At 47.9% G+C, this 22,934-nt stretch overlaps 1 protein-coding gene across 1 annotated transcript in view; it reads left to right on the forward strand.

Annotated features, from left to right (window-relative positions):
• Nucleotides 1–22,934, forward strand: part of CDH23 (cadherin related 23) — a 437,615-nt gene that overhangs the window by 102,377 nt on the left and 312,304 nt on the right. Inside the window, exons 4-6 of the mRNA XM_065922525.1 lie at nt 20,928–21,070; nt 22,026–22,073; nt 22,186–22,278. Of these exons, the coding sequence (XP_065778597.1) occupies nt 20,928–21,070; nt 22,026–22,073; nt 22,186–22,278 (284 nt within the window). The remainder of the gene's footprint in view (nt 1–20,927; nt 21,071–22,025; nt 22,074–22,185; nt 22,279–22,934) is intronic.

A 22,934-nucleotide genomic window follows, 5' to 3' on the forward strand; every position in this document is an offset into this window, starting at 1 on the left:
TTTTTCTCATGCTGCCCTGGCTACTTTGATATCCCTTACTGTGTCACTTGGCTAGTCATTTGTCTCCACCAGCCAATAGTGTACACCAGTGATTTCCCACTTGTATTTTGTTCCCACACTGGCTTTATTTGGCCCACCCAGGGATTCTTTAAACCTCTGATTGGTTGCTGACACCTAAACACTGGGAAATTTTATATCAAAACATGGATTTCCAGTTTTCTTTGATTGGATCTGGCGATGATCAGATGGCTGACCCCTTGACAACGGGACACATAATGCCCTGCAATTCAGCATAATTCCCACCTGAACTTCTTTGTTCATCTCTGTCTCCAGCCTGATTCCTAGTGACATTGAACTATGACTTTGTTGTTTCCTAAAGAGACTAATTAACCTGAGTATGTCTTTGTTTCACTATTGTTCTTAAAAAGTGTTTTTGCTTCATAGGGAATTCTAGGTTGGCATTTACTTCCCCTCAGCATGTTAAAGATATCAACCTATTGACTTGGGCATCCATTGTTGTATTTGAGAAATTAATTCCAGTTTAAAATGTTGGTTCCGTGGTGGTAGTCTATATGTCTTCTCTGGTTGCATTTAAGATGCTCTGTTTTTCTTTGGTGTTTCTGTTATTTTGCTGTGAGCCTATCTGGTATTAATTGCTATGTATTTATTCTGCTTGGGTTTCATTGGGTTTCCTGAATCTATAGATTGGAGTCTTTGGTCAATTCTAGAACATTAGCTCTTCAAATAGTGCTTCTGTCCATTCTTTGCTTCTGCAATCTCAGTTAAATACAGGTTAGACCTATCAGATTTATCCCTGCACTTACCCTCTTGTTATATTATCTATCTCTGATGCTCTGTGCTACATTCTGGATGATTTCATCGATTTTATCTTTCAATTCACCAGTTCTTTTCAGCAGTGTCTAATTTCTAGTAAAACCAAAGCTTTTGAAACTTTAATGATCACAGTCATTTCTAGGAGCTCTATTTGATCCCTTCTTTACATGTACTTGCTCTTTGTTTTATTGGCAAACCACTCATCTGGTTCTTGAAACACAGTGAACATTTTATATTTCTTGCCTGGTAATCCCAATATTTAAAGTGGTTGAGGTCTGATTGCTGTTTTTTCTTCAGATTTTCAGTCATGATATTTAGTGTGTGTGTGTGTGTGTGTGTATTTTGACTGCAAAATCCTCATTTGGTTGGTAGTGTGAAGGAGGGATTCTTTGAGACCTGAGACCTTTGTGTTGGTCACTCCAGAGAGGATTTGTACTTGTCTTATTAAACATTTATTGACTATCCCAAAGCCTTTGACTGTGTGGATCACAATAAACTGTGGAAAATTCTGAAAGAGATAGGAATACCAGACCACCTGACCTGCCTCTTGAGAAACCTGTATGCAGGTCAGGAAGCAACAGTTAGAACTGGACATGGAACAGCAGACTGGTTCCAAATAGGAAAAGGAGTACATCAAGGCTGTATATTGTCACCCTGCTTATTTAACTTATACGCAGAGTACATCATGAGAAACGCTGGGCTGGAGGAAGCACAAGCTTGAATCAAGATTGCCAGGAGAAATATCAATAACCTCAGATATGCAGATGACACCACCCTTATGGCAGAAAGTGAAAAAGAACTAAAGAGCCTCTTAAGGAAAGTGAAAGAGGAGAGTGAAAAAGTTGGCTTAAAGCTCAACATTTGGAAAACTAAGATCATGGCATCTGGTCCCATCACTTCACGGCAAATAGATGGGGAAACAGTGGAAACAGTGGCTGACTTTATTTTTCTGGGCTCCAAAATCACTGCAGGTGGTGATTGCAGCCATGAAATTAAAAGACGCTTACTCCTTGGAAGGAAAGTTATGACCAACCTAGATAGCATATTAAAAAGCAGAGACATTACTTTGTCAACAAAGGTCCGTCTAGTCAAGGCTATGGTTTTTCCAGTGGTCATGTATGGATGTGAGAGTTGGACTATAAAGAAAGCTGAGTGCCAAAGAATTGATGCTTTTGAACTGTGGTTTTTGAGAAGACTCTTGAGAGTCCCTTGAACTGCAAGGAGATCCAACCAGTCCATTATAAAGGAGATCAGTCCTGGGTGTTGACTGGAAGGACTGATGTTGAAGCTGAAACTCCAATACTTTGGCCACGTGATGTGAAGAGCTGACTCATTGGAAAAGACCCTGATGCTGGGAAAGATTGAGGGCAGGAGGAGAAGGGGACGACAGAGGATGAGATGGCTAGATGGCGTCACTGACCAGTGGATATCAGTTTGGGTAAACTCTGGGAGTTGGTGATGGACAGGGAGGCCTGGCATGCTGCAGTCCATGGGGTCGCAAAGAGTTGGACACGACTGAGCGACTGAACTGAACTATTAAACATTTAGGCTTGCTATTTGTCTGGGACCACATTAAATTCAATTTCTTTGCTTAAGGATTTTTGGACACACAGACAAGGTGAACTTGGACTGCTAATGCATCTGGGAACATCTTGTGGTCATGAGTCCTTGTGGGCTGTGTTCCCCTTTCCAGTCAGCATCATGGTTTCGGAGAGGCATTTTGTTCTTTTCAAACACTCCAGGTTTGTGTGGGAGTCTAGATTTATTTCCGGTTCACTCTTACACTAAGGGTGTGGTTCCTAAGGTCCCTGCTTTGATGGTTTTCTTTTAGACTCCCTACCCTGCATGGGGCCTGGTGGATCCTATCATTTTTCTCCTCTTCTCTGAGCCCTGGGGACTCTGACAATGAAAACTCAGGTTATCTGGTTCAATAAATGCCCAAGGTATTAGGCAGCCTCTCTGGGTTTCTTCCTTCACTTAGTATTTCCGGTCCTGCCTGGGTCTCTGAGAGAGCACCACTCTGTGCTGCGTGGCCTGGCTGTGGCTCACCTTGAGCACCTTTTAACTTCTGCCTCAGTGCTGCCTTCATGCAAAACCTCTTATTCACCAACTCCCTGCCTATGCACACCCCCAGGAAACCCCAGTTGCACTGAGGTCCCCAGTTGGCACATAGCTGAAGTCCAACAAAGTACCATCCTCCAGACTTGAACCGAGCCTCAGTACCTGTTTACCACAGAAGGGCTTTGAACTATAGTGATGGTGGTTAATTTGACTGAGTTGCCCTTGGAGGAGTCAGTTACTTATTTTTTAATAACCTAAACTAGTCTAAGCCCTTCATTTGTGATGCAACTAGAAACATTACATTTTATTCTCTGAGGTTGTCTTATGTATTCTGTACAACTTGTGGGAGGAAGGGATACAGCAGCAAAAGAGCACGTAATTGTGAGAAAAGGGAGCAGGATTTTAGTCCTGACTCCATCACTGTATAGGGGACCTCGACTAGCCCCTGCCCGCCCCTTGGTTTCAGGTCCCTGTAAGTAGCCTGAGGGCATTTCGCTGTGTCTAAGGCTCTGTCCAGCTCTGACATTCTGTGAGTCCCACTGGAGCCAAAGGACTCTCTTCTCCATGGGAGCACAGCAGGTCCAGGCGGCCATGCTCAGGGGCTCTTTGCCCCACCGTATATAGGTTCCCACGGTGCCTCATCAGCCTTGGTGAGGTGGGGTTGGGAAAGCAGCCAGTGCCTCCTGCATCTGCCTGGCAGGTGGTGGGAGACTGTCGCTGGCATCCTGCCATGCTCTCTGCCCTGCTCCAGTGGGGAAGTGGTCCGCTGTGCCCTGGCCACCCAACTTCAGGCCCTGTTGCTGTGAAGGGCAGAGGGACTTAGAGGGCATGAAATGCATGTCCTCTGCCTCCCTTTCTAGGTTTCTTGAAGCACCAGCAGGTTTCACAACCAATTTAAGAGGGAAGACCCTGCCAGAGAGAGAAAAAGGAAAGAGGCCAGAGTCTTGCCCCCAGGATTCCTGAAGTGAATTACACCCCAATATTCAGAGAATGGGGACACTGAGAGCCATGCGGGATAAGTGTGAATGCAGAGGTGTGTGGATAGCTTGTCTCTGGGCAGTGCCTTGGCTGAATGGCAAGAGGACCCCTCTGCAGCCCACCTGCAACTCTTCACTTACTTGTTCCCACCTCTCGTCCACCAGTGTCCACCATTTCCACCATGTGGGGCTGAGAGCTTCCAGCTCTGTCCACAGGGGACGAGAAGGAAGAATCTTGATTCCAATAGGAAGAGGATCTCCAAGGACTCTAGGAGTTTGCCCTCTGCCTAATTAAAAGATAAACATACCCAGTTAAAGAATATCCTCCCAGCTACATAGTCACCAGGCAGGTGGGCACTGGGAAAGCTGTCTGGCTCTTACTCTCTTTTTTCTGCTCCTCAGAGAAATGCAACAAGACATTCCTTGGGATGCCTATTAGAGACTGAGGATGAAGTCTTTGGCGTGGCTTTTAGCAATACAATAACCACACTCCTGCAAACCCTAGAACCTCATCACCTCATGTTTATGCAGCAATGCATTGATTCATTCATTCACTCGTTTGCTCAATGGACAGTGACTGAGGGCCTGTCCTATGCCTGGCACTGGGCCAGGATGTGGGGGTCCAGCAAGGAACAGGGCCACAGTCCCTGCCCCCTCAGGCTGCTCACCATCAGGTGGAAGAGTCAGACCAGAAGATCAGCTCCTCATTAGGATACACGGTACAGACTGCTTTGGTTGGGTTCTGCTGTGGAGGACTCAAAGCTTCTCTGGGATGTCTGGGATTTATGATGCGCTTCCTCTTCTGTTGTCTGGCCTGGCCCTTGCCCCAGCCTTCTAAGGCAGGAACAAGGCCAGTGAGGTGGCAAGAGTTGCTTAGGTGACACAGATGGGGCCAGGAGTGGGACCTGGAGCCCCACACTATACAAGTCTGGGCTCACCAGCAACTGCACTGAACCACAGCTTCTTCACTATTAAGAGAGCGGGTAGCCCCTGGATAGGCCTGCCTGGAGGTGTGGTGGTGTGGACCTGGAATGAATCCAGGAAAGCGCTTTCTAAGTGTTGGGTATCATGCATATGTTTAGACTTATTATCTCAGGTGTCAGGTGATCAGAATTTGGCCTGAGCAAAAAGCAGCTTACGTGCCACCCAGTTCAGACAACTTAGGTTCCCTAATGATGAAGCAGTGATTCCTAACCTGGCTGGCAGATGGGCAGAACTTTCTGGGGGAGCTGTCTCAGACTCTGCCTCCTGTGTTCCCCTCTGTGACACACACTCCGATAGGCTCTTTGGGTGAGAACAGCTCACTCGTTTTTTTGTTCCTTTACTCGTTTGCTTATCCGTTCATCTACCCACCCCCTCCAAGAAAAGATACGCCTGAAGTAAAGCCAGCCAGAAATCTTCCTGGCCCAATATTTCTCCAGTTATTATTTCCTAAACCACTGATGTCCTTTGATATGCTCTTGGAAGAAAGGGTTTCTTGGCCAAATAAATTTGGGGAAAGCTATATCTTCTCTACCACCTCGTGGAGCTCTTCACAATGCACCTTAATGTAATAAAGGCTCTGAGAGGTCCTGCAGGAAAGAAACTGATCTGCCTTTTTTTAATGCAGTGTTCCCTAGACCTTTGCGCCTGAGCAGTGCTTTTTCGTGGAGTATCCATTAGCCTCCTAGGGAATTAATGATTCGTGAAATACACTTTGGGAAGCATTCCTTTAAGCACAAAATCTTTTTTTAATTATAATGACTTGCATGGAATATTCATAAGATCTATTTTGTATGCATCCGCCTCCTTACATAGGGATGACTCAACATTCAGCACTTTCTTGGCACATCATTGAGCACATCACCGTGAATAGCACTCTGGGACAATGTGTCGTCATTGAGAGGAGCTAGTGAAGGGACTTAGAATATTTTAAGTTTTTACTTTACAGAGAGTTTTGATCTTCCCCTTTTGTGAGCAGCAGAAGCTGTTGATAATTTCTTCTTCCATGCATGCATTGTTCCTTTACCTGCTTGAGATACCTGTGAATTGAAAATACAAAGAACCAGCCTGATTATAACCATATGTAAAGAGTAAACAGGCTCTGAATGAGAACCTGACTGTATCTCTCTTTTTCATAACGGGCTTAAAATTTGGTGCATGGGTTTTATACCGTGACTCTTAACTGCTCAAAGACCTTTGGGACGAATTTCCTGCTTTTCATCTATGGTCTGGGTAAGTGAATATGTGGGATGTGACTCTTGAATATGTGGAGTGTTACTCAACGGCCACCAGAGGACAGGCCTTTGTGAATCATTTGGGGCCACTGCTGAATAAGAACACTGTTATCAAGGTCAGATTGTCCTGAATTTGAATTCTCACTCCACCTCTTTTAGCTGTGTGATCTTGGGCAAGTTGCTGAAACCTCTCTGAGACCCAGTCTCCTCATCTGAGTGTGGGAATACCTTTCTCACAGGTTTGTGGTAGATATTAAAAGAGATTATGCCTGTGCAGTGCTTATCAGAGTGCCTGCCTCTCAGACAGTAGGTGTTCAATGAATGGGACCTAGTGGCAAGGCCGGGACTGGGGTGAGACAAGTGAGGTGTCCAGGGCACAAAAACTGGGGAGACAGCTTGACTACTGCAAGTACAGGGTCAGCACCGAGGGAGTGCCACCTTAAGTTCTGCATCCCGATGCCTCTCTGGTCTCACACCCTTGCTAGTGGGAAGCTGTCACCCACAGTTGTTCTCAGAGACTAAGGGCCTGGGAAACCCCTGACTGGATGAATCGACCCATGCTCACCTAGGGAATCAGCCCACCACCTGTAACTGCCTCCCCACCTGAGGTGGCAGGTGAACCAGCTAAGAGGCCTGGCCCCAGATGAGTAAAGGCATACCTGGGAAGAAGTGGGACAGAGGAATGAGCTGAATGGGAAGGCTTGCTCACCTGGACTCTCCCAGGTCAGGAACCCCCACAGAGCCCCGCCCCACCAACCCTTGAGTGGCGGCAGGGCCTCTGCCAGCTGGGCTGGACCCCACTTCCTTGCCAAAACTTCTAAAAACACAAACAGTGGCAAGAGCAGCATTTGCATAAATCTCATTAGAAAAAGTGCAAGTTTCATAAATCTTGTGATAAATTAGCACGATATCATTCTCAACGTGATGTATTAATTTTAGGGCAAAATGAATGGTGCTGTGATCATTGTGGGTAATTATGAGTCTCCTCAAAGAGGAAGTGATTTCTGGAGGAACTTTTCTGGCCTCCTTCACAGTGGGAGGCAGGAGGGGGAGCAGGGGTGAGGGGAAAGGTGTCTTTCTCACCTGCTTTTCTGATTGCACCTTTCTTAGTTTCCTAGTCTCCTTTCCTGCTATTGAGAGGTGAAAAGAAGCGGCCCCTTGGGTTTGTGGGCACAGGAAGGGAGCACAGGAGATTCTGAAACCAGGTCCTAAGGTCCAAATTCCCTTTGAAAAGAATTCTAAATGATTGGGGCTCAGGCCCTTGAAAGGTCCAAACCTGTGGTTCTCAAAGTTGTGGTTCCAGACCACTGGGCTTAGCATCACCGGAGACCTTGTTAAAAATGCAGATTCTGAACCAGAAACTCTGGCAGGGGCCCATGAATTTGTGTTTTAAACAAGCCCTCCTGGTGCCGCTGCTGAAGGCTCAAGTTTGAGAACCTGTACTCTAACCCAGTGATTCTCTACTTGGCTGCACGCTGGAACCACTGGGGGAATTATAGCAAAATACTGATGTCCGGGCTCTGGATGAGACCAATTAATTAAAACAGAACCCTTTGGGAGTAGAGCCTGGGCGTTCTTATTTTTAGAAGCTACCTAGGTGATGCTAATATGAAATCAGGTTGGGGTTCACTGCTTTAAGGGTATAAATTTACTTCTTTTTTTAAAAAAATATTGGGACTTGGAAAATTTTGAACATGGGAAGGGGCAACAGAGCAAATAAGTTTTTCTTTTTCTGCTGCACCTGTGGAATTGGCCTGAGTGGAATGATGTAGCTAGGGACCCACATGTTTGACACTGTGGAGTCCCCTGGAGCTGGGGCGGGGGGTCATTGGGAAACTAGCTTCCCTGGTCACCAGGTGAGAGCACCACCTTGAGTCGTGATTCCCAGTCTTACGGGCACATTAGAATCACCTGGGGATTTAGAACTTTCCAAAGCGTCGCTGTACCCCAGCCCAGTTAATCACAGCCTTAGGGTGTGGGACACATGCGTGGGGGTCATTTGAAAGTTCCAGGTCATTTCAGTGTGCTGACAAGTCCAGGGACCACTGACCTGTGAGTTTTCCTATGATGTAGGAAATTGGATTAGACCTGGCAATTGAATGAATCTCAGGTATCATTTAGATCTTGGTTATCAACCTTGGCTGCCCTTTGGAATCATCTGGGGTTTTTTTGTTTGTTTTGGAGCATTCTGATACTTGAGTCCCTTCCACAGAAACTCTGATGTACTTGATCTGGGCGGTATGGCTGGGCCTCTGGAGTTGCAGAAATGTCACAGGTGATTCAGACATGTCGCCTGGCCTAAGGCCCATGGGACTGAACTGCCCCATCATCTGCAGGAAGAGGGATGGGGCACCCTGACGATGCAGCCTGTTAGCAGAGCCTCACGTTGAGGTGGCTGCTCTCCCCGGGGGGCCGTGCTGATAGGTGACAGTAGACCGGCTCCTTCTGAGCCAGGAAGAGTGTGAGTGTTGGCACGATGCATGAGAGGCAGGAGGGGAGCACCAGGGTCCTCTGAGCAGGAAGGAATCAGCATGTGCCTGCAGGTGTTTGGATAATCTCTTCTGAGCCTTGAAGGGCCGGCAGTGCTCTGTTTATTTTAGTGATAATGTCAAGTTCAATTTGCCATCATTTTTCCACATTTCCTTTTGTAAAGTTAATTGAACAGTTCAATGAATTGAAAAGTTTCAGGAGAAAGGAAAAAAAATACCCACCCCACTATTATCATTGTTATTAAATCTGGTAACTACAACTTGACTTTTCTGGCCTCTGTGACAGGACTTCAACCCCCGTGAGCCAGGGAGCTGCAGCAAGGACTCAGGAAGGTCAAACAGAATATTCTGAGGCCCCTTTATTCATGGCCATTTCATGCTCAGGTTGCTGTTCTTGAGCAGAAAAGAATATCTAGTCTACCCTGGACCCAGACTGTCCGCCCTGATGAGTCAGGCTCTTCTGGGAGTGTTTCAGCCAGCTTGGAAATCCTTGCCAGTGGGGCTGGGTCACCCATGCCTTCTGTCCTCCGCAGTGCCTCGGACATAGTGTGTGGCAAACAGAATCTCAACATCGTAGCTGGATGGGACTTTCATGTGGTGTAGTGGAAAGAGGACTGGGGAGCCCAGGACTCACCTGAGTGTCAGCTCTGCACCCCTAGGGGTTCGCTAGGTGATGGTGGACGCTTCACTGAGCCGCCCAGCCCCACGTCTCCTTTGGCTTGTTGGCCTCATCAATAATGGGAACATGTGGCTGTGTACCGCTACCCCTTTCCCTATTCATGTCACGTGTCTTTACTGGATCATAGCATCCTCCTGAACCGTGGTATAGCTTTGAAATCCTTCGCCACACAATGCCCATGACCTGGGGACCAGCCTAGCACCTTGGCCACTCACCATGTTGGATTCGATTCTCCCCAAGGCCCTCTGTGCTCTGGCCATTAACGTCAGCCCCATCATAGTGTCAGTGGGGAAAGGGAGGCTCAGAGAGGTGAGTGGCTCATGCTCAGTCACACGAAAGTGGTGGCTGAATGCTGTCTGCTACCAGCCTTGTGAGTTCTGAGCCCCACTGCTTCTGTCTCAATAAAGGAATTTCACTGAGGCTGCCTTCCTCGAAACTTCTGTGTCCTTTGATTCTAGGTCCCAAGTGCCCCCACTGTCAAATGCTCATCATGGGGGTCACAGCCTGTGAACCAGGGGGAAGGGTAAGAACACAGTTCCTCCTCCGTCCTGGCTCTGACTAAATCCCAAACCCATGCTTTCATTCCCAAATGTGCCTGTCAAAGGCCAGGGAAAACATGTGGCATAAGGGATGTGTGTGTAGGCCTGTCCGCTGGACTGTCCGCTCCGAGAGGACAGGGACTTCTGTCTGTTTTGTTCCCTATTGCTGAGAGTAATGAATGCCCAGCACAGAGTGGATGCTCAGGCATTGTTTGTTGAGTGAATGATTGAAGGACTGTAATTGCCTCACGCAGGTTAGAAAGTCACCAAACAGTCCCAGCTCTGCCTTGTGTAAGCTATGTGACTTTGGGCGAGTAACCACCTCTCTGTGACTCATGAGGTCCTAGGGGATTAGAGTACGTTGGTGCCTGTGACCATGCCAGAGCCCTTGGCTCTGATGACGCTATCATGGTTGTGCCAGAAGCAGAATAGCTCTGGGATTCTGAGACTCAGCGTCAGACCCCTCAAATATTTAATGTCTTATCTTTTCTCTTGTGCTTTATTACTTTAAAATAACAGCCACATGTAGCTCTGGCTCTTCCCCACCTCCGAAACCTCTGAGCTTACATCATCCTGCTCTGTTAAATGTCTCCTGTTCTGCTGAATTAGCCTGTCCCCTTGGCCATCAGACACCTGTGTGCCCAGGTGAGCTGGCCATCCCTTTGCTGACTCTCAGGAGGGACTCACCATCTTCCTGGCCAGTGATAAGTGGGTCGTGGAAAGCCTGGGTGATGGAGGGGGTCCACATTTCCTACCTCAAGGGTGCTCACCTTCAGGCCAGCCAAGTAACCCAGGAGTCCAGAGCAGCCTGAAACATGGAGGGAGCCTGGGGGTTAGTCTCTGTGGAGTGAGGAGAGGGAAGCCTCAGATTCCCCCAAAAGATTTTGTGATTAAAGCTATGAGGGTGGTGGAAGGAAGGTGAATTTTGAGTCAGACAGACTTGGGTTCAAATCCTTGCTATGCCACCTCCCAGTTGTGTCACCTTGGGTAGGTTATTTGACCCCTAGGAGCCTCAGTATTCTTATCTGTGTAGTGGGGATGCTAACCCCTCTCTGTGGGGTTTATGAGAAATGGATGACAGAGAATGAATGAAAACCACTGAGCATAGTGCCTGGAAAATAGTAGGTGCTCAATTAATGCTCATTTTCATCCCCCAGGCAGTTCATATCATCGGCACCAAGTAGACTGAGCTATAGGAAAGAAAGGATGTGAAGAGGGCCTGTGGGCTTTGGTGTCAGTTACTTCCTTTATCTAGACAAAGGTGTTCTGATGAGTGTAAGGACATTGGTCAGTGCAGGGCTGGCTTGAGAGCAGGCCCACCTCACATCTCATGCTGGTGTAAGGTGGGGCCCAGGACCACAAGATAACCCCCAAACGAAGTTGGCTCCCCTGAGGTCAAACCAAGTTCAGGACCCCTGGGAGTTAGAGGGAAGGAGCCTGATAGAAGCAGGAGAGCGGGAAGGTGAAAACCTAAGACAAATGAGATTATCCCCAGGAATCAAGGCACTTAACTGACCTGTCTGATCCCAGAGGGGAGACAAATGAGATTACAGGCTCCAAGGCCAGCCCAGTGTTGGGGAGGAGGGGAGGGGGCTCATTCCAGGGGAGACAGAGAGGGCAGGAGCCCCTGGCTCTGCAGATATCAAGGCCAGAGCAGCTAGATCCCTCCAGACCAGGGGTGGGGGTGAGGGTCCCTTCTGAACTGGGTGACGTTGTGTAGCAGGTTCATGGCCATGGGGACGGGGGCAGTGGTTATTCTCAGAAACACCTGGGTATAACCCAGGGCTTATAACCCGGGGCTGGAGGCCTGCTATCTGCTACTCCTTGCTCACCCATACACAGCCCCATCTCAAGCTGCCATCTTCCAGCCAGGACCCCTGCTCCTCTCTCTGTAAAGTGAGAAGGGGCTTTTTTGGTTCTCATTTCTGCTGTTATTAGTCCTTGTTTCTGAGCTTACCTGTCGACTCTAAGTCTGATTCTCTCCCTCCTAACTGCCTGGAACCTGATAGGAGCAGACTGGTGTTAATAGATACTTGGCCCCTGATTGGGAAATGACTGTAGATCAGGGCTGATGTGAAGTCCTTGTAAGTCACAGGTTGCAAAAGTTTGCTTCCACATGCCTTGGAGGATTGATTAGCAGTGGCTGTATGAAACCCAGTGTTGTGAAGGATCCTAAAGTTGAATATAGACTCAACAGAAAAGGGAGCTGTGATTGATTAGTAATGTCTGCTTGGGTTGGGGAAGGAATGGGTCAGTTCCTCAGCCCCAAGAGCAGGCTGATTGTCATGGAGGGGCGGGGAGAGTTGCCAAGTGTGCCCCAGAACATCAGCCTCCACCTTCAAGGGAGTGATGCCTGCTCCCTGCTGTGCAGAGTTACAGACGACAAATCAGGGAGCACAGAGGAGGGAGACCTTCATGACAGAGGAGGCATTTGAGACAGGTTTTTAGGGTGACCAAGAGCTGAGAGTCCATGAGAGGAGGAAGGGCCTTCCAGGCTGAAGGAACAGCTCCAGCATGTGTGTAGGAACAGCCGAGGTCCTCGTGTGCCTGAGAGGTGACAGCGGTGCATTGGTCTGAGCCCAGGTCTGTGGTGGGAACGTGACTGGCCAGGGAGTTGAGCACAGGTTGGGGGGAGCACTGGCCATCCAGGAAGGAATTTGGTTTGAATTCTGTGTGAACTGTGGCAGGTGTCTGAGACAGGCATGGCAGAGTCAGAGGCTTGCCTTCAGCAGATGCTACTATGAGGATGAAGCACAGTAAACTCTCCTTACCCTTAATTCATTCTGTAGTGCCCTGTCCGTGTTTGGGAAACGTAGCCTTCATCCTTCCCCCATCCAAAACATAAAAATAATATAAAAAGGCCTTGCAGCCTGCCACTTCCCTGCCTGAGTTTCTGGCCCACCCCTGGTCCAGCAGGTAAAGACTCACAGCTCCCCAGGAGTGCATGACATGCCAATCCCAGGCCTCACCCCTCAGTGCAAATAGCAATAATAACAATAACAGTCATCTCAGCGAGCAGCATGGGCCCAGCAGGGCTGCAAAGGAAGCTGTGATTGTCCACCCCTTGCCAGGAAGATGGCTATGGCCTGCTGCTAAGGAGCTGAGGCCATTGTGGGGTTGTCTCACCAGTCCTGTGCCTCCCAGGGAGGGGCATTTGCAGTCTGTTGGACAGATCCCTGCCCTGACTAGGGTTCCTGGCCTCAAGAACAGGGTTTATTGCCCAAGAATGGGGTACTTGGGCCCAAGGATAGGGTACACTGCCAGTGATGGGGTGCATGGCACCCAAATTGGGATACACTGCCCAGTATGTGATGCATGGCCCAAAAATAGGGTACTTGAACCCAGGGTGGGGTACATGGTCCCAGGATGGGGTACCTGGTGCCAGGATAGAGTCTTTAGCCCCAAGAATAAGGTACACTGCCCCAGATGACCCCCAGGAGAGAGTACATGGCTTCAAGATAGGGTACAAGGCTGTCCCTGAGAGAATGAACCATCAGCCAATGATGCCCCAGTATGATTCCACCTACATCCAAAGCCAAGTGCTTCTAGTTTGGGAATTAGTAGGTTTTGATTAGCCGTGCTTTTCCCCGTCCATTAGTGTACATAATTAAGAGTTAGTTTGCTGTATTCTGTCCTCTTGTCCTGGCTCAGAAATCTTCGTGACTTTTGGGGGCTGTCTTTTCCCAACACCTCTCGGCAGTTGGCAGCATCCATTTATTAACCCCATGACTATTTACTGAGTACCTCCATGATGCCAGCCCCGTGTTAGGCTTAGGGATACAACAGGGAACACGACAGGCTAGGCTGCTGCCCCCATAGAGCTAATATGTATGTGTGTGGGGGGAGGGAGACAGATGGGTTGGAGCAGGTAGTCAGCAAATCAAGTGAATAAACAAGATCATCTGAGATGAGGTAGGGGCTGTGAAGACAGTGACGTGGGGTGTGTGGGCACAGAATGACATCTCTTTAGACAGACTCTATCTACATAATGGGGTATGTGAGTTCCCTTCTATGAGAAGGGAACTTGTGACCTGAGAGGTGAATAATAAGTAGCATATAGTGACCTCAGGTTGGAACATTGCTGGCAGAGGACACAACCAGGGCAAATGTCCTGAGGCAGCTACGAGTGTTCAGGAGCAGAGGCAAGACCATGGCAGAGGTAGGGGTGAGTCCAGGGACCACTTTGTGAGATGTAGTGGGAGGACTGTCTCGGGTGAGGTCACAGGGGCCTTAGATGTGATCTGGTTTAAGTTTGGGTTTAAAAAAATGTTTTTAATTGTGGTAAAAGACACGTAACATAAAATTTACCATCTTAGCCATTTTAAAGTATACAGAGTGTTAGGTATGTTCACAGTGTTGTGCAGTCAATCTCCAGAATTATTTTCATCTTATAGAACCAATACTGAACCCCTTAACAACTCCCATCCCTCACTGTCCCCAGCCCCTGGCAACCACCCTTCTAGATTCTGGCGCTATGGCTGTGACTCCTTTAAGTATATCATGTAAGCATAATAATGCCACTGTTGGTCTTTTTGTGACTGGCTTATCAGCATAGACTTAGCATAAGGTCCTCGGGTTTCATCCATGTTGTAGCATTTGTCAGAATTTCCTTCCTTTTTAAGGCTGAATAATTTCTATTGGATGTAGGTGCCCCATTTTGTTTATTCATTCTTCCATCAGTGGACACTTGGGTCGCTTCCACCTTTTGACCATTGTAACTAAAATGCTGCTATGAACATGGGTATACAGTGATTTAAGTTCTTCAGGGTTCCAGCCATGAGGTAGGCTGAGCCCTCACCTGGGTTGCGTTGCCTCAGGGTAGAGGGGGCCAGCCTCTCTGAGTTACCCTTCATCATGAGGTAGGGGAGGCCAAGAACAGAGAATCTTCCAGAAGCACCGATTGAGCTGAGAGCCCTAAGACTGAGCCTTTAAATCATCCTGGGGCCAGAGGAGCTTTTCTCTGCATCCAAAATGTGAGCCATAAACCAAGCTGACTTACAGGCAGTACTCACTGGTCTGGTTGTTTATGGCCAGCATCCTTTCTGATTGGTTGATGCCTGTACTGTGCCTGTTGTTAAATATTTGAATATCACCCTGCTATAAACCAATCTCAGAACTTCTAAACCTGGCTGTGTGTCAGAATCTCTTGCAGGGAGAATGGAAGCTGCTGTTTAAACTTTCACACTCTAGGCTCTGTCCGCAGCCTATCAAGGAGCAAGGCTTGGGAATCTGTATGTAACAAGCACACGGGGTGATCCTGATGCCATAGTCTTAGGGGGTCTTATGAAGCAGAAGCAGGTCTTGTGATGAGAGTTCAAGTGCAAACAGTTTATCAGGGAGGAGAGTCCAGGAAACACAGGCCAGGGAGTAAGAATATGAGACTATGAAGAGAAGGAAGTCATAAAGATGCTTCATCAACCAAGTCACTCCAGTGGGCCAGTGGACATGAATCCCATGGGGGAACTTCAAGAGCTGGTTTGGAACACAGCCTTTGAATTACTCTGTGAGAGATGAGGGAGCTAGGGCATTTATCTATCTGCCATCTTTTATCAGTCATTCATTGAGTGCTCTACCAGGGGCATTAGTTCCCTGGCATAAACAGGCCTGTCCTGCATATGGTTGAAGCCGTCTCTGGTGGTCAGAACCTCTCAGGACTGGCTTTGGCGGTGAGGCTGATGTGTGACAGTGGTATGTAAGGAGGCAGAGTACTGACGGCATCGGCTATGGAGGACTGCCAAGTTCCCATCACTCCCCATACAGGGAGTGGTAAGCCCCTGTGAAACAATGATTATCCTTCTTACCACTGAAGAGAATTTGAGCAAGCCCCGGGAGCTGGTGATGGACAGGGAGGCCTGGAATTGCTGCAGTCTATGGGGTTGCAAAGAGTTGGACACGGCTGAGCCACTGAACTGACTGACCACTGAAGAGAACTTCAAGTCTCATCCATTGTTGGCAGAAATGTAAATAGTGGGATTACTATGGAAAACAGTTTGCTGGTTCCTCAAAGAGTTAAGAGTTTCTATTGCTGCTGCTGCTAAGTCACGTCAGTCATGTCCGACTCTGTGCAATCCCATAGACAGCAGCCCAACAGGCTCCTCTGTCCCTGGGATTCTCCAGGCAAGAGTACTGGAGTGGGTTGCCATTTCCTTCTCCAACACATGAAAGTGAAAAGTGAAAGTGAAGTTGTTCAGTCATGTCCAACTCTTAGCAACCCCATGGACTGTAGCCTACCAGGCTCCTCCATCCATGGGATTCTCCAGGCAAGAATACTGGAGTGGGTTGCCATTGCCTTCTCCAAGAGTTTCTATAGGACCCACCCCGCCCCCCAGAATTGAAAATAGATGTTCAAACAAAAACTTGTCCACAGGTGTTCCTAGCAGCATTATTCACAGTAGCCAAAAGGGGGAAATAACTCAAATGTCTATCAACTGATGATATGGGTAAATAAAATATAGCATACAATACAGTGGAGCAGTCGTCATAATAAGGACTTAAATACTAATATATTAGCACAGGGAACTCTGCTCAGTGTTATGTGGCAGCCTGGTCAGGAGAGAAGTTTGGAGAGAACTGATACATGTATAGTATGCAGGTCTGAGTCCCTGTGCTGTCCACCTGAAACTCTCACAACATTGTTAATCACCTGTACTCCAATAGAAAATAAAAAGTTAAAAATACTAATACATGTTACAAATGGATCCATCTTGAAAACATTATCCTGAGTGAAAAAAAACCCAGCACTTACTGTATGATTCTATTTGTATGAAATATCCAGAACAGGAAAATTTGTAGAGACAGACAGTGTGGATTAGCAGTTGCCAGAGGCTGGGGGAGGAGGGAATGGGGAGGAATGCTAATGGGGATGGGTTTCCTTTTGGGGTGGTGAAAATGTTCTGGAAACAAATAATGGTGATGTTTACACCACATTGTGAATGTACCACATGCCACAGAATTAAGTTAAATGATACACTTTGTATTATATATATTTTACTACAATTAAAAAGAAGAGCTCCAGGTATTGCATAGCCTGAGTTGCAGGGTCTACTGTTTCCCAGGTGGGAAACAAACCCAGTGCATGGTGTATATACACCAGGATCCCACAGCCGGAATGGTTCTCCTGAGGGGCTGCTTCTGGGGGCACTATGTGGGAGCTGGGCCCCACAACTTGGCCTCTTTCCTGTCTGAATGGTGCAAACAGAGGTTGCTGGAAGCCTCCCTAATGGGGAAATGAGTCCTGTGTCCTGGAGAGCCAAAGCCAGGCCTGGCTTCTACAGAATGGCAGGATAGCTGGGCGGGGGAGTATGTGCCTAGCAGGAAAATTGCGGGGCGTCTTGTCTTAAATATAATATTAAATTGGCACCTTTAATTAGTACACTTAGAAAAGGTCACTAGCAATTACCTGGGACACAAAGAAGGCGTGAGCAGGCAAGAGCCCGTGAGGAAGCCGAAAAGGACCATTTTGAGCAGCACATAATTGAGGGGAAAATGGATAAAAGTCCAGAAAATTACAGGGTGGGTGACAGCAGCTGATGGCCCCATCCCTGTCCTGCCCAGCACCCCCCTTCTTGGGAGAGCCTGAGTATCTTGGGAGAGCCGTTAGGGCTACTGGGCCAAGTTGTGTGACCTCGGGTGGGGGGCCAGCGTGGCCTTTCTGGAATCCCATGGACTGGCTGGGATTGGCCCCTTATTCTCCACCTGGGCTGGGCCCTGAAGGAGGTTGACAAGTGAGATTTCCAGTCCAGGGGGCTATCATGGACTTGCTGATGTATTGTGGACAAACAGGGACCCCATGGGCCTCAGTTTCCTCGTGTTGAATCTCCCCAAGGCCTTGGGAAGTAGCTCAGTAGTCCTCAGACTTTTCCACTAAAGGACCCCTGAGGGTATCAGAAAGGAACCAGGTGGCCCCAGAAGTCAGCAGGAGGCTGGAAATTCTTTTATGGTTTTAGATTATATCTTTAAAAATGAATTAAATATTATACTCGCATTATATTCCCATTTGTCTTAGTATAAAATAGTTGCTTGTCACTGAGTGACACAGATGGTTTGGGGAGATGTGCTTGGTTTTTCTATGACTTCACATATCTCCTCCTTCCTCCCCTAGGGAGGAGCACTGTACTGGGAGTCTGGAAACTTGGGCTTAAGCCCTGACTCAGTTGCTCACTGTTGCATTTCGGGCAAATTGCTAAATGCTTTCAGTTTCTCCACCTTTAAAATAGGAAGGGAACTCCCCAAAAGATTTCTGTTTTTTTCGCTCCATGATTTCACTCCTCCTTCTGCTTCTTACCTCCTCTCATCACCTTGGATGCTACCATGTCCTACTCTGATGTGTGATCTTGGAGAGGCTATTTTGCCTTTCTGAGCCTCAACTTCCTAATCTATATAATGGGTGGAAAAATGACTACCAAACAGAGTTGTTGAGAGGATTTAGTGAAATAACCCATGTGAATGGGCTCACATTTCATGTCTGGCATTTCATAAGAGGCTAATGATTGCCCAGTATCTGCTTTTTCTGAGTCACTTAGGGCCTGATAGAGTCATGTCTATGGAAGTCCTGAATCTTGAATTCACATATCAAGTGTTGAGATTTGTAAGATTGTGGAAACAAATATGGGCACTGGGCCAGAATGCCTGGGCTTTGAAGTTCTGCTCTGCCATTTGCTAATTGTGTGCCCATGGTAAATTACTTAATCACTCTGTTACCTTATTTGTTAAGTGAGGAGAATAACAAGAAAGATTGAATTAGATATTACACAGAAATCCTTAGCCAAGTGTCTGGAATGTGGTTAGTGCTCCAGAATACTGGTTCTCATTGTTATGTTAGAAATTCTTTCAAAAGTTGACTTAGAAAAGCTCATCAGCATTCTTTTCTAAATAAAATCCCAAGTTTTGAATCCTTCCTTCCTTAGCTAGATCATCAGAGCTATTCAGTAAATATGAGAGTCAGTATATGGGGCAAAAAGAGTGTCCATCCCATTTTATAGGGTAAACTGAGGCTTTGAAAGAAGTGATTTACTGAAGGTCCATGGTTCTAGCCTAACTACTTCGAGAATCAGATGGAAACTGCAGACCCTCCCTGCAGAGAATGACAAACTATACACTCAGAACATTTTGCACAGTTCTTGGGGGTTTAAGGACCTCTTGAAGCTACAGTAACCACCTAATCCAATGCCTGGGACCTCCTGGTTTTAGCACATCTCCTGGGAAATGCCTCAGTTCAGTTTAGTTCAGTCACTCAGTCGTGTCCGACTCTTTGTAACCCCATGGACTGCAGCATGCCAGGCTTTCCTGTCCATCACCTACTCCCAGAGCTTGCTCAAACTCATGTCCATTGAGTCAGTGATGCCATCCAACCATCTCATCCTCTGTCATCCCCTTCTCCTGACTTCAGTCTTTCCCAGCATCAGGATCTTTTTCAATGAGTCCATTCTTTGCATCAGGTGGCCAAAGTACTGGAGTTTCAGCTTCAGCATCAGTCTTTCCAATGAATGTTCAGGGTTGATTTCCTTTAGGATTGACTGGTTTGACCTCCTTGCGGTCCAAGGGACTCTCGAAAGTCTTCTCCAGCACCACAGTTCAAAAGCATGATTCTTTGGCACTCAGCTTTCTTTATAATCCAACTCTCACATCCATACATGACTACTGGAAAAACCATAGCTTTAACTAGATGGACCGTTGTTGGCAAATGTCTCTGCTTTTTAATACGCTGTCTAGATTTGTCATAGTTTTCTTCCAAGGAGCAAGTGTCTTTTAATTTCATGGCTGCAGTCACCATCTGTAGGGATTTTGTAGTCCCCAAATATAAAGTCTATCATTGTTTCCCCATTTATTTGCCATGAAGTGATGGGACTGGATGCCATGATCTTAGTTTTCTGAATGTTGAGTTTTAAGCCTACTTTTTCACTCTCCTCTTTCACTTTTATCAAAAGGTTCTTTAGTTCTTCTTCACTTTCTGCCATAAGGGTGGTGTCATCTGCATATCTGAGGTTATTGCTATTTCTCCCGGCAATCTTGATTCTGGCTTGTGCTTCATCCTAGAAATAATGAATGCTTCAGTCCTAGACAAACTTGGGTGGTTGGTCACCCTACCTGAAGGCTACCTGAGGGGGTTGCTGTGAACCCCAGAGGAAGATGACCTACTCTAAGACTTCTTAGGCAGGGTTAGGCCATGCATTCTCATGCCCAGAGTGGCCTCTGGCCAGGGCTTTGTTTCTTTGTGAAGGCAGCACCTCAGCCCTCTAACTGTGGACAGGAGCTAGACTTTGTCACCTGGCTTTAGACTGGAGTCCCCTGATGCTGGTGCATATCTTCCTAACCTCTGTGTACTCCACACAGCCAGCACCTAATCACTGTTGAATGAATGCCAGGTTTGTAAAATTTTCTGAATTAGAAAATATTGCTTCCATTTGTAAAAGACAGAAATCCGACTCTACTTAGGCAAAAAATAAAAAGGAGGGGGTGATTTATTAGCTCACACAGCTGAGCAGTCCAGGGGATAGAGCTAATATCATGTATAGTTGACTGCAGACCCTCAAACCATTAGGAATCTCTGTCCATGCACCATTTGGCTCTGTTTTCCTCCTTGTTGGCCTCATCCTCAGGCAGGCTCTTCCTGTGGTGCCAAAGATGGCTGCCAGCAGGACCAGCCCCAGTGGAAGAAAAGCACTCTCTCCTACTTGTTTCAGCAGAAGTCCCAGCATTGGCTTTGATTGGCTAGTTTGGGTCACATGCTCATCCCTGAACCAATCACTGTGATCAGGGAGATGCTGTGCTCTGATTGGCTAGGGCTAAGTAGTGTGTCCATCTTGGAACATAAGAATTGAAGGTTTGTGAACTTGTGCTCATTTGAGCCACATGGAGAACTCTTTCTCTCAGTTAAAAGACAAGAGGATAGGTGGAAGTCACAGAACAAGGTGAATGATAGTTCCCTGTTAAACACTGTGACAAGTGACCAGGGCAGAGGCGGGGAGCCTGGGATGGAGCCAAAGATGCAAAGGGGTCCTGCAGCAGTCAGGGACCTGCTGGCGGTCTATTGGGCGACTGCTCCCTATAGGAGCTCAGCTACCTGAGGAAGGTGCTCAAGAATGGACTAACCTCCTGTTTTTGTCCCCTGCTGTCCTCTGTGGGTACTTCAGGTTCCTCTGTGACCCAGTTGCTGGCCCGAGACATGGACAATGACCCCCTGGTGTTTGGCGTGTCAGGGGAAGAGGCCTCTCGCTTCTTTGCTGTGGAGCCTGACACAGGCGTGGTGTGGCTCCGGCAGCCGCTGGACAGAGAGGTATGACCCGCCTCGACCTCCACCCCAGTCCTTCCCTAGGGATGCAGGAGCACATGCTAGAGGAAGATAATTCATGTCTTCTTACCCTGAAGCAGAATCTTCCTGCCTGAATGGTGTCCCTCTTCCAGGGCCAGTGCTGATGTCTGCATTTGGCTTTAGAATGGGGTGGTTGGGAGTGTCTCCAAGTAGGGGGCAACACTGGATAGGCAAGAGGGACAGTGACCTTGGGTACATCCCCTGTAGGATAGTGGCTCCATGGGAGTCACACTTGTCGTTTCCATGTGTGTGAAAGACAGTGGCTCAGTTGTGTCCAACTTTTTTGCAACCCGTTAGACTGTAGCCCGCCAGGCTCCTCATCCATGGTATTTTCCAGGCAACAATACTGGAGGGGGTTAGCATAAACCAACACAATTCTGTAAAGCAACTAAAAAATAAATTAATTTTTTAAAAAAAGAATACTGGATGGGGTAGCCACTTCCTTCTCCAGGGGCTCTTCTCAACCCAGAGATCAAACCCAGGTCTCCTACATTCCATAATCCTTCCCCCTACAACAAATGTTCCTCCGAAAGATATTTTCCAGAGACACAGGAACTGATGACAGTAACCCTTTGCAAATTAAAGTAAGGGTTTGTGCAAACCCACCCCCTCTTTCTCCTCACATTGAAGTAGCCACACTTTGCTCGAGATCACACAGCAAATTCGAGACAGAGCCCAGATTAGAACCCAAGATTCTTGACTTTTAATCTATTTCTCTTTTATGGGAAAGATCCATATTCCAAACCTACTTCTCCAATCTAAAAGACAATGCTTATTTTGTAGGGAAGCCCTCAGCTATCCAGTCCCAGACCAGCTCTTAGGGCAATGCTGGAGGGTCTCCACCCCCATGTAGGGCTCCAGACTCGGGGCCTCAGCTCGCCTCCCTAATGCTGTTCTCCCTCCCTACATTTTCTTTCAGACCAAGTCAGAGTTCACAGTGGAGTTCTCTGTCAGCGACCACCAGGGGGTGAGTGTCCCCCGAGGCCCCTGCTGCCTGGGGAGGTAGGGTCCCTGGGCCTTCGGGTGGAAAGACGCCAGAGGCTGAGACTGACATTAATTCCCCATGCTTGTCTTGCCAGGTGATTACAAGGAAGGTGAACATCCAGGTCGGGGACGTGAATGACAACGCACCCACATTTCATAATCAGCCCTACAGTGTCCGCATCCCTGAGGTAGGTGCCTCCGGGGTCACATTCGAGGGACATTTGGGGTCTGCTGCTCTGGGGCCATCTGGGAGTGGACTGATACTGGGGGATGGGCAGCTCCAGCTCCTTCTCTTCTGCCCACACCTCAGCCCGGGCACCTGCTCCGGGCACATTGGTGACCAAGCCAGTACCTCTGACGGGGCTTGTCTGCTGCTTGTAGAGAGCAGGTTGGTGGGAGCCTCACGCCTGAGAGAGAGCCCTGGATAAATCCCTGAACTCTGGCCAGGATGGAGGTTGGGAGAGGCAGGTTGTACCTCGTTTTTTTCCATTCACAGGGTGTGGGCCTTGGACAGGTGGGTTGGCAGACTTAAAACCCCAGGGCTCCCAGCTTTGGCCAGAACAGTCCCCCCAGGATGCAGGGCACATGCGGTGACTGGAAGGGGCTTTCTTTCTTGAACCCCACGCTCGCCCCGCTGGCTCGCCGACCGTTGGCTCCTCTGGGTTGTCTGTGTACTCTGAGTGTGTTTGCATGAGTGTAAAACCAAGCCATTGCTGGTAATTGAGAAGTACAGATTATTGCATTACGAACGGTTCGATTATAAGCTGGCTGCTGGCCCCAGGGTTCTCATTGCTTGCTGTCCCTCTCCCTGGTAGCTGATGGCAGGCTTCTGGGTTGGCAGTTA

The sequence above is a fragment of the Muntiacus reevesi genome, chromosome 2, assembly GCF_963930625.1.
Source record: "Muntiacus reevesi chromosome 2, mMunRee1.1, whole genome shotgun sequence".
In the NCBI taxonomy this organism is placed as follows: Eukaryota; Metazoa; Chordata; class Mammalia; order Artiodactyla; family Cervidae; genus Muntiacus; species Muntiacus reevesi.